This window comes from Ammospiza caudacuta, chromosome 1 (assembly GCF_027887145.1).
Source record: "Ammospiza caudacuta isolate bAmmCau1 chromosome 1, bAmmCau1.pri, whole genome shotgun sequence".
Lineage (NCBI taxonomy): Eukaryota > Metazoa > Chordata > Aves > Passeriformes > Passerellidae > Ammospiza > Ammospiza caudacuta.
The window spans coordinates 89,672,227-89,682,988 of record NC_080593.1 but is presented as its reverse complement, the minus strand read 5'-3'; the positions used below and the strand labels follow the sequence as shown (position 1 = coordinate 89,682,988).

Sequence of the window (10,762 nt, the reverse complement as noted above, 5' to 3'; positions counted from 1 at the left end):
GTTATAGAAATATATGCCCTGAAGCCAGGGCTGTGTTTAAATTAGACAAAAATTCCTAGTATATAAAGCAGGGAGCACGTTAGCATGCTATATTTCATGTCAGGCTTATTTTATAATTTTCTGCATGGCTTTATTTCAATACCACTTTGTGAGTGAAAATCTTTACAGCTCAGTTTGGGCTGAAGTTTGTTCTGTGTAGTTTCCCACTTCACTGACATCCCAGTAGTAGCATTTCAAGCAATCTAATGAGAGTCTGCCTTACCAGTTTTTGGATGTAGGTCCATCCTAATATGTGCAGTTTTATTTTGGTATTGGACTAACATTGGAGGTCATTTAATGCTCTGCAGATTGCAGAACAGGAAGTAGAAAAATTCATTGTGAGTAGTATGTCAGGAAAAAATTAATAACAAAACAACAACAAAAACCCAAACAAAACCCAACAATGAAACAACAAAGCAAACAAACAAAAAAAAAAAAAACTCTCAACAAACACATTCCTTTGGCTATGATGTTTTTTGATTATGTATATGGTTGTGGTGTATCTGACAAAGCAGAAGATTTTTCAGGAATGGTTTTTACACGGGAGAATAGTCCTGTTCTCTCTACTCCTGGTGACCAGCCCACTCCACAGCTTTGGCTTTGGGCCGTGGTACTTTGCATTGGCCACACAGCATCCATGGCCAAATGAGCCAGCTCGACGTGATGCACGAGTATTGTACCCCAAGTGCAAGGTGTGAGAAAGCGACCTCTGCTATTATCAGCAATGGAAGAGACATCGAGGAAAATCTGAGCTTGAATTGGAAAATTTTAGGGGAGAGAGATTTCCATGAAGTATTTTAAACAGCATGCCTCAACAGGAGGGCACACTTGTTGCTGCCACCTCCAAACAGATCTGTGAGCGCCTCGGGAAACTTCTTCCTTACGGGAAACTCCTCCCTGCGCCGCCCCAGTGCCCGGTTCAGCAGCGGCCGGACCGGCCCCGGCTCATGTGGGGCAGGCGGGGCGGGAGGCGGGCGGAGCGGAGCAGACCGGCCGGGCCGGGCCGTGCCGAGCGGGCCCAGAGCGCAGCGCCCGCGGAGGCTGCGCTGGGGCGGGAGCCGCGCTGCTCTCCGCGCCGGGCCCTGCATGCCCAGAGCCATGGCCGGGGAGCCGCTCTCCTTCCGCGCCTTCCTCGACGCCCGCCCCGCCGGCTGCGAGTACGGCTACGGGCACGGGGACGGGCTCCGGGCGCTGCGGGACCGCGAGTTCCCCCGGCTGCGAGGTACCGCGGGCGGGCCGGCCGGCCGGGGGCGGGCCGGGGGCGGGGAGGCCCGGGCCAGTCCCGGCTCGGATCGGCGTCGGGCGGGACGGAGCGCTCTGGTGTGACGGAGCGGCGGCAGGGGCGGGGACGCTGGCAGCGAGTGCTGGGCTCCGCTCGCTGCAGTGATTTCTGCGGCTCGGGGAGGAGACAAGGGGCAGCTCTCGCTCTCCTCCTTCTCCTCCCGATCGTCCCTGTCCTCCTCCCTCCGGCACAAATGCCTCAAAGGTGCCATGGATTCAGTAATAGGATTTCGATATGGATATGAAGAGGGGAGTTCGGAGGTGAAGGAGAGACATTATAATAGTACATCAACCCATTTCTAGTGAAAGCTTATAGTTAGACAGGTGTTTGTGAGCTACTTTTACTCTTATAGGTTACTATCCCCCCAGCATTAAACATCCTTGTGCATACTACTTCAAATATAATCGTGATGGTTATATGATTATATGACAGTAATTTGTCTGGTTTAAAGAAGTATCAATGCTTATTGTGATGGTGTTCGCAGGGGTCTTAGGATGAGAGAAGAGATGAGAATGTTGACTCCATGTTTCAGAAGGCCTGATTTATTATTTTATGATACACATTATATTACAACTATACTAAAAGAATAGAAGAAAGGATTTCATCAGAAGGCTAGCTAAGAATAGAAAAAGAAATGATAACAAAGGCTTGTGACTGATTGAGACAGTCCAAGACAGCTGGACTGTGATTCACCATTAATTAGAAACAACGACATAATCCACCTGTTGCATTCCACAGCAGCAGATAATCATTGTTTACTTTTTGTTCCTGAGGCCTCTCAGCTTCTCAGGAGAAAAAATCCTATGGAAAGGATTTTTCATAAAACATGTCTGTGACAGTTTATGGTATTGGCACTTCAGAAATCTTACGACAAAAAGCCCCAGGTAGAGAGTGGAGTAACTAGCATCAGTTTGGATGCCCTATAACTGTTATTTAGGCCACTCTTTCTCTGGAGAGGTTTGTGTTGCTGCTCTTTTTATTTTTGTAATTTCACTGAATTTTGGTGATTGGATACAGGAGTGGGCTTTCTCATGCGCAGGTGTTTAGATTGAATGGAGGTATACTTGGCTTCTAGAGGAATGTGAAAAAAACTTCAGCAGCACTTTAAAGAACTTGAAGATTTAGTAAGTCAGTGTCACAGTGTATTATTACACGTAGTAGCTACATCAGTGAAAGTTTGAACACCAGAAGTTTCTTCTCCAAAATTTAGGCGTAAATTCTGAAAAGTGGCGATTTTGTTACTGAAATATTGTTTAGGCCTTTAAGCAGATGAGTTTTTAAAACTCCCAAGAATCAGGCTTGTTTCTCAGAGGCTCCCCAGCTTTGAAATAAAGTGTATCTGTTAATGAATAATGTCTGATGGGTTAGTCTAGTTCCCAAAGGGAGGTTACTGCAAAGGCAGAGCATTAGGAAATTTTCTCCATTTAAAAATGTTTTTGCTCATGTAGTCTTCTGAGTTCTGCAGCCTGCTGAAATAAGATGTAGATAACTTAGTATATTTCGAGAAAGAGATGAACAAATACAGGGTATAAAATAGAATCTTCAGTAATGTTAGCTAATTGAAACTACATAATCATGTGATCACCTATGTTAAGGTGACCTAGGTTGCAAATTCCTTCTGATTTCCCCCTTGGAATTTTAACGTGTTATCCAGTTAATGAATTGCCATCCATTCATCTTGCAAGCTTGTCGCCTCTGTGAGGAAACTAGGTGTCTGTGAGGAAATGTAACTGATTGCTGTGCATGCATGTGGTGTCCTGTCTGGGACTTCTTGTCTGAAAAACAGTGGCACGTCTCTGGTCAGGAACTGGTGCCTTCAAGTGATGCCAGCAGTGCTAAATGAAAGGTGCCCAGGGACAGGTTCCTAGACCAAGTGTCCCCTGCCTAACATGTCTCTTGGTCTCAAAGCTGACTAATTGTACTAGTCCAGGACAGACTCCAGGAGCTCAGGAGCTGGCTGACAGCAGAGCAGTGTGGACAAGAAGCATGCTGATTTTATTTATTTATTGTCCTCCTTTTATTTAGCTGTGTACTCCCACTTACCAAAGGCCTCAACACACTGATGTTGATGTAATGAAAAGTCTTCTAAAGCTCTCAATTTTGTTGTCTTGCAGAAAAAAGGCAAAGGGTGACTAATATACAGGTTGGTGGCAGCAATAGTAAATAAAGGAATATTCTCTGAGTGACTTACAAAAATTAGCATTTAGCTGCCCAAGCATTTTTAGTGGCCTGCCAGAACATGCAGGTTGTACGATGAGGCAGAAGTTTTACATCTCTGGTGGCCTTGGATCAACTCTTTGGCTAAGTCCTGATTGTACAAAAAGTGATTCACTTTATGAACTTCTACCTATTCATGGTATTGATCTCTGCTCTGTGTCTCCCTACTGCACAAAGGTGCTGTAGTTTTGTCCCTTCTAGTAAAGAGCCAATCTTAACTAGTTCCACTGGGCAAAAGAGAACATGTGCTATCTTAGGGAGTTAACAGGAATCATAGAATCATAGAGTGGTTTGGGTTGGAAGGGACCTTAAAGATCATCTAGTTCCAACCCCCTGCCATGGACAGGGATACCTTCCACTCGATCAGGTCACTCAAGGCCCCACCCAGGCTGGCCATGAACACCTTCAGGGATGGGGAGTCCACAACATCTCCAGGCAACCTGTTTCAGTCCCTCACTCCCCTTGTAGTAAAGAATTTCTTCCAAACAGCTAATCTAAACCTTCTCTCTTCCAGTTTGAATCCATTCCTCCTTGTTCTGTGAGTACATCCCCTCTCCACCTCTCCTGTAATCATCCTTTAGGTACTGGAAGGGGCTACAAGGTCTCCCTGGAGCCTTCTCTTCTCCAGGCTGAACAGCCTCACTCTCTCAGCCTGTGCCCTGTTTATTTGGGGCATACCTTAAACATCTTTTGGTCATTTTTTGGTTAAAAATCCATATTTTGCTGCTCACATTTTGTGTGAACAGAATTTTTTGAGTCCCCTTCTAGATACCCATGAATTAAGCCTAATGTTTGATTTAGGAAGTGTCATCTTTTTATGAGCCTCATGTGGTAATAATTATTGCATATCAATGTATTCACTTTTTCTGATTACTAATATTTTGTGGCATCCACTAATGACATACTGTGCAAATGGTGTTCTCTGGGGGAGGCAGAAATCTTTTCTGTGTTACAGACCATTTCTTACATGGTGCTGGTGCTTCTGTCGTAGCTTTAGTATGAATAGCTGCACAGGTGCCTGTTGAGCAGAAGGTGCAACAGATGTCTGGAGGGAGCACCAGCTTAGCTACCAGGCATACTGTGAAGCCAGCATTTCTCAAAGGTGGTCCACCTGTGGTTGTATCATGTCTTGGGGAGTTTCATTCTTAGCTCCATCAGAAGGAAAGTAAGGTTCATTCTCAGTGTGTTGGGGATTTCCCCTTCAGGTTTTGTGAAGAGATAAAAAGAACTACTTTACTTCCTTAAATCAGCAGGGGTCTGTCTGTTTTGGCACAGAAGACTTACATTTTCCCTTTTAAGCCAAAGTTTATCTTCGCTTCTGTAATTCAAAGGCTGTTAGCTGATGACTAGAGCAGCCCTTTCTAAAAATATATGTGGAGTCTGTGAAACAGATCGCTGTTTCACAGGCAGCAGCGTATGTGCAATATGTGACCTTGACTTTAATCTTGTGAGCAGTATACCCTTATCTGCAGTGTAGGATTTTAAATTGTGCTTTAGAAACGGATAGAGAAATCAGCAGGAGTTTATAGGTTCTGTTGTTAAGTAATGGGGATGAATATGCTTCTGTGATGTTTATCAGAGCAAGGAAAATACCAGCTTCAGTTTGTATCATGGTTTTAAAAAAGAAAAAGCTGACATGTGATTTGGACACAGCATTTAATCACAAGATACCTTTCCATTTTAAGTTGTGTGCCAGTATTCTTGTCTAATATAGCTGTGGTAGTTGAGTGGGAGCTTTCCAAGAGCACTAAGCAGTGGATATCCATCCTCCAAATAAAAAACAGGATGTAATAGGAATCAGGTAATTCTTTAAGGGATACTGGCTATTTGAAGGTTGTCTTTAGGTGAGCTTGAGATGGACTGTCCCATTAAATGTCAAATTGGTCACTGGCCTGTACTTCAACATCATGCCTTACCTTAATAGTATGAATATTTGTGATATGTATGATTACATACAACTAACAATAATAATGAAATTTGTCTGTTAAACAGAAAGGAAAGGCAGACTGAGCTTTGAGTAACAGAATTGGCCTTTGTGTCTTTGAGACTCCAATGATGTCCCATGAACTGGTCACCTGTATGAGGGCTTATTATACTCTTCAGTTGAGAAACAGCTGGGTTTTGGATCTGACCTTACACAAAAATAGGTCTTTTTTACTCATATGGCTGGTAATTATTTGTATGGCGACTTTTCCTCTGAGTAAAAGAATGTGAAAAGCAGATCTCTGTGTGCTGCAGTTAAGTCCTCAGCAGCTCAGTTAGCAAAGTTCATCTCTGTCCTCTGAGAACAGAAAAGTCTGTTTTGTCACCTTTAGGGTAATCTAGGTTTTTTTGGGTGAACTTCAAAAGTAAGAAATGCATTCTGATGTGTCAACTCAGAGTAATTTTGTTGATAGGTAACTGGTGCTCACACTTTATGAAACTTGTGAAGATGAGTGGACTGTGAGCCTCGAGAGTCATGCTCACCTCTTGATTGCAAATGTAGGCTTGCCTTGTCAACCAGAAATTCTACCAGTCTTGTGCCTGAGGCTTTTTCTTTATTTTGGAAAAAAAAAAAGAACATCTTTTGCATCCTAAATTGACTTATTTTGGGGGGTTGGTTTGCTTGTTTGTTTTGTTTTGTTTTGCTTTTTGTAAGACCATTCTGTTCAATCTGGTAGCTATCTTCTATATGTGTTACTCTGCTGATTTCTTAACTAATAATAATTTTTATCTGTGGATGAATCTTTTCCTTTTAATCTCAGTTTTTTCTTATTCTTGAATACTAAGTAACTGAGTTTTCAGCAAACCTTTGAGTTCTTTGAGCAGTATTGGGCTTTGACCAAGGAGGCAAATTTGATCTTATTCTGTAAAAACCAGTTTGATAGTGACGGATAAGTTTATTTTAATTAAGTTTTGTTTGAAGACTATCGTAAACCAGAAACAAGGCCTGTGCCATTTTATGGTCAGGAGCAGTGCTTACTGTGAGTTCCCTGAAGCACACCCACCCATTGCTGGCCAGTGTTGAGACAGCATCTCCAGAAAGGACAAATTATTTCTCCCACATACAGATACTGGCATATGTTAATGTTAATCCAGTGCTTGCGTCTCCCACAGAAAGGCAGCAAAAGCAGTGTGTAGGGAAGGATGAGACTGCTTTTTGTTGTCTCACTGGAAGATCCCATGTAGCCTAGAAGAGATGCTAACTGTTCTGGAGAAAAAGTCTGAATTTCCTCATCTCTAGCTCATCCTGAACAGATAGAAAATCTTCTAAACCTTTCCATTTGATGTTTAAAGCTGAGAACTCCTCTTTCTACCACTGTTGAGGCCCTTTCGCTCTCCTCAGTGGCTGTGAGATCTCTGGTAACCTGCTCCTATTCTCTGTAGCCTCTCCACCAGAATATGATTTGATTTTGTGAAGTGCCTATTTATTTTTATTTGGAGGGGAAAAGAAAGAAAAAAATTATCAAAGGAAGCTGCTGTTGGACAGTCTGAAATACTAGAAGGCATCTGGGAAGATACATTCAGTGGGTGGAGAAGGTAATTGTGAAAAGAAGCTGTAGTATGGGAAGTGTAGCTGCAAAACTAATGAAATTTTTTTTGTAAAAATAAAAATATGTATGCTCATGTAAAGCCTTAACGCTTCGTGGTGATTTCAGGTCAGCCGCAATTATATACATTAGCTCTTATCTATAGAACTGCTATCAAAGAGGAAGCATGTGTTGAGCATAAAGCGTGTTTATTCCCAAATGCAGTAACAATATCTGTGTGTTAGTTTCAGATGTTTTCTTCTGCCTACACAGAAGTAACAAGTAGTGTTAAGGAATTCCTTATGTTGCATTTCAGGGTTCATAAGATGGTCTACTCTGTGCAGGACTGATCTTTCAGTTGCTGTTAATGATGGACATAGCTCTAAATGAAGAGTAGTCAATGATATTGTCGTTGTAATATTTCAGCATGGAAAACAGTTTCAGTTACTTTCAAGTTCAGTCAGTGGAAAAAAAAAGAAATGTGGAGCAGGAAAGGAAAGCCCCAAACTCTCTAAACTTGATACAGGTGACATGAATTCCAAATATTCAGTGGTATTTTAGAAATAAACAGTTAATCAGTTGGGAGTAGATTCTTTACAAGAATGAATAATCATATATAGACATGAGATTTTTTTAAAGTCAATATGTAGATGTGAAAAAATATTAGATTTGGGAAGATAATTTATGGAACTCCATAGATGCTGCAGGGTATCAGCCACCCATTTCCTAAAAAGTTGCACTTTTAATTAAAAGATACATTATCTTCTAAATTAATGCCTGTACAAGATGTATATTAATATTTGAAAGTATTGAAACAGGCAGATGTTCTACTTAGAAGAGCACAAGATACTTTTTATCTCTTACTTAAGAATTGGAAGAGCACCAGTGCCTTTTTCCTGCACAATCCCACATCAGTGGTGCTTTCTGCTGAAGGCACACAGTTTGTGTTAATTGGGAGTGGGGCTGCGGTGGAGCCTCGTCCCCAATGTGCTGCAGGACAGGTGAGCAGCACTGAAGGTAACGGGACATGGAGTGCTGAGGTGTGCTGACCAATCACCAAAGGGTGCAGAGGGCACACAGGTGTAAGGCATGTAAGGTGAAGGGTATAAAAGGCTGGATTGAAGAATAATAAAGGGCTGCAGGTGCTCGGAGTCTTCTTTGGTGTTGCTTGTGGCTCTACTGTTTGTACCAGCACCTTTCTTCCTCTTGTTGCCTTTGCGTCCTCTTAAATTCTCCTGTTTGTCCTCTTGGATTGTTGTGATGTTGCTGTATGTGAGATGTGTATTGATTTCTTTTTAGCCTATTTCTATATGTTTCTGTGTGATCATGGATTTTTAATTTTTTCTTTTAGTGTTAAATATAAGATTATTAATTAAAGAGTGTGTTTATGTATGTTTCCAGCAGAAGTGATCTGCTTCTGGTGTTCCTGCACTTATACTGGAATTTCTTCTTCCAAATCAGAACCTGGAATCTGATGCCCTTGAAATTTCCATAAGATGTTAGGGTAGGAATTCCCATTTCTGCACTGCTTGTTAGAATTCAGGGGTGTTCCCTGTGTAAGGACAAACAGACAAATGGAGAGGTGAGAGGTCAGCTTTTGTTGATCAGCTTGATTCATTGCATGCCTGGGATCAGAGGAATGCTGCAGAGGCATTCCTTGGATGTGAAGACACTGTCATTGAATTTAGCAAAGCCATACTGCAGAACACTGCATAGTAAAAAGCGGTGATATGAGATTGATAAATGTGTAGACAGCCCAGTATGTTTGGAGAACGGGAAGCCAGTAGGATGCTTAACTCTGAGAGGATATTTAGGAAGTAGGAGGAGTGTCCAAATGCCTCAGGCTTTTTATAACTCGTGGTTGTTGGCCCAAGCCATCAATGCAGATCTTTTACTTTGTGTGACACTGTGACACTAAAATACTTTGAAGGTGGGGTTTTTGTTTTTTTGGTTTTTTTTTTTTGCTTACTGAACTTGAAAAGGGGACTGAAACAAAATAAAATTCTTTTTAGGAATATGTCAGCTTGGAGTTGGTATAATTATTTTCTCTTCTGAAGTTAATCATGCTATTAGTGTTACCACATCTGCATATTGAGAACCACTGACTGGTTTCTGTCACAATTAGGAAAAGGATGGTGTCAAGACTGAAGGTGTGGGACAGTGAGGTCAGAGTTACAGATAAACAGGTATAGTAGGGCAGGGAGGTGTAAAGACAGGCCACAAAGCATTTAAAAGTCAGACTTAATTAGTTTAATTGCTAGTGAGTCAAGTTGTTAGGCTCCTGCCATTATTTCTATCAGCCCAGATAGATCCTGTGCCTTTGTGCTCTTTGCCCCTTCACCTTCTGCTCTGCTGTAGAGAAGTGATGGTCTGTGAGATGCCTGCAGTGGGATGTGACCCCAGCTAGGCAGCTCTTGAGAGAGTGGCACGCAGGAAAGTGCAAAGTTGCTCTTTTTCCCCCCAGTATGTGAAATACATGTATTAAGCTGGGAGGCAAGGCTTACTCCTCCACAGTCTTTTATTTCTCCATCTTGCTTTCAGCATCGTCCTGACTCACTCATGGTTCCTTGTAGCAGCCACGGGAATACGGCTCTCACATGAGAAGTAAGAAACAGATCTTTCTGTGCTCATTCAGATTAGTCCCTGGAGCACCAGGATCTAAAATGCTTTTAAAAGAAATCTAAGAGCATGACTGGACAGGGGTTTTCCTAAAAAAGAGAGATGTGATCACAAGGATGTGATATTTTGGTGACATCGTTAGCTGTGAGGGATCATTATACAACTAAGCTTATTTCTTCTGCCACTGTGCAGAATAATGTTCCAAATTAAAATTTGGAAAGATGACAGGAAGCTTATTTGAAGAAATATTCATTAATTAAATTAATGGTGTGTGAATTAATTTCATTACTGCACAATTAAACACCAAATATCGCTGTGTGTACCCCTTTTCAAACTTATGAATGGGTCAGGTGAAGTTACACAGTCATCAGAAAATTTCTCCTCTAATTTCTTCCGGAGGAAGAAATTGAAGCCCAAGATTTTTCAAATGTTTATGTTCATGTCACACAGCACATTAAAGATGTCATAATTCAGTAATTTGGAACTGATGATATCAGCAACGGGTTCCAGCATATGTTGCCTTTCATTAGAAAAAAAGGAAGAAAAAAACTTTGTACTGCTGTTGAGTAAAATACTCTCTTCATCTGCTGTGCCATACATTTCCCAATTTATTGAGGAGTATAGCTTATTAAATGTGTTTCTGAGTTGCATTTTTATTATTTGTATGCCTGCCTATAATTTATTTTAATGTTAAACAGTTAGAATTGTCTAAAAACAAAATGTTACTTGGCTGCTCTGGCAGAATGCAACTTTCTTTAAATCTGTCATCATCTTTGATTCATCACACACTAGGAAAGTATTTCTTATATATTTAATCAATTTAGGCGTGTGTAAGCCCAGTGAGCAGAGTGGCATTTCTTTTCATAATACCTTCCCCAGTCTCAGCTGTGATGGACAATTTGCTTTGATAATGCACCTTGCCTTCTCATGAGACTGGATAAAAAAAGCTAAATGAAAGTGGATACCTAGCAAGAATTCCCTACCTAGCAGACTGAATGGCCCAAAATGAAAGACTGCATGAAAAAGAAGCTTTTACCATCCACAGACATGTTGCTTTCTCCTCCCCACACACAAACTTGCTGGTAATGCCTAGCTG

The 10,762-nt window shown here is 41.6% G+C and overlaps 1 protein-coding gene across 1 annotated transcript in view; it reads left to right on the top strand.

The window, feature by feature from the left end:
- The first annotated feature begins 1,044 nt into the window (after positions 1-1,044).
- Positions 1,045-10,762, top strand: part of MOCOS (molybdenum cofactor sulfurase) — a 207,621-nt gene continuing 197,903 nt past the window's right edge. The window contains exon 1 of the mRNA XM_058805961.1: positions 1,045-1,261. Within this exon, the coding sequence (XP_058661944.1) occupies positions 1,126-1,261 (136 nt within the window). The 5' untranslated portion in view covers positions 1,045-1,125. The remainder of the gene's footprint in view (positions 1,262-10,762) is intronic.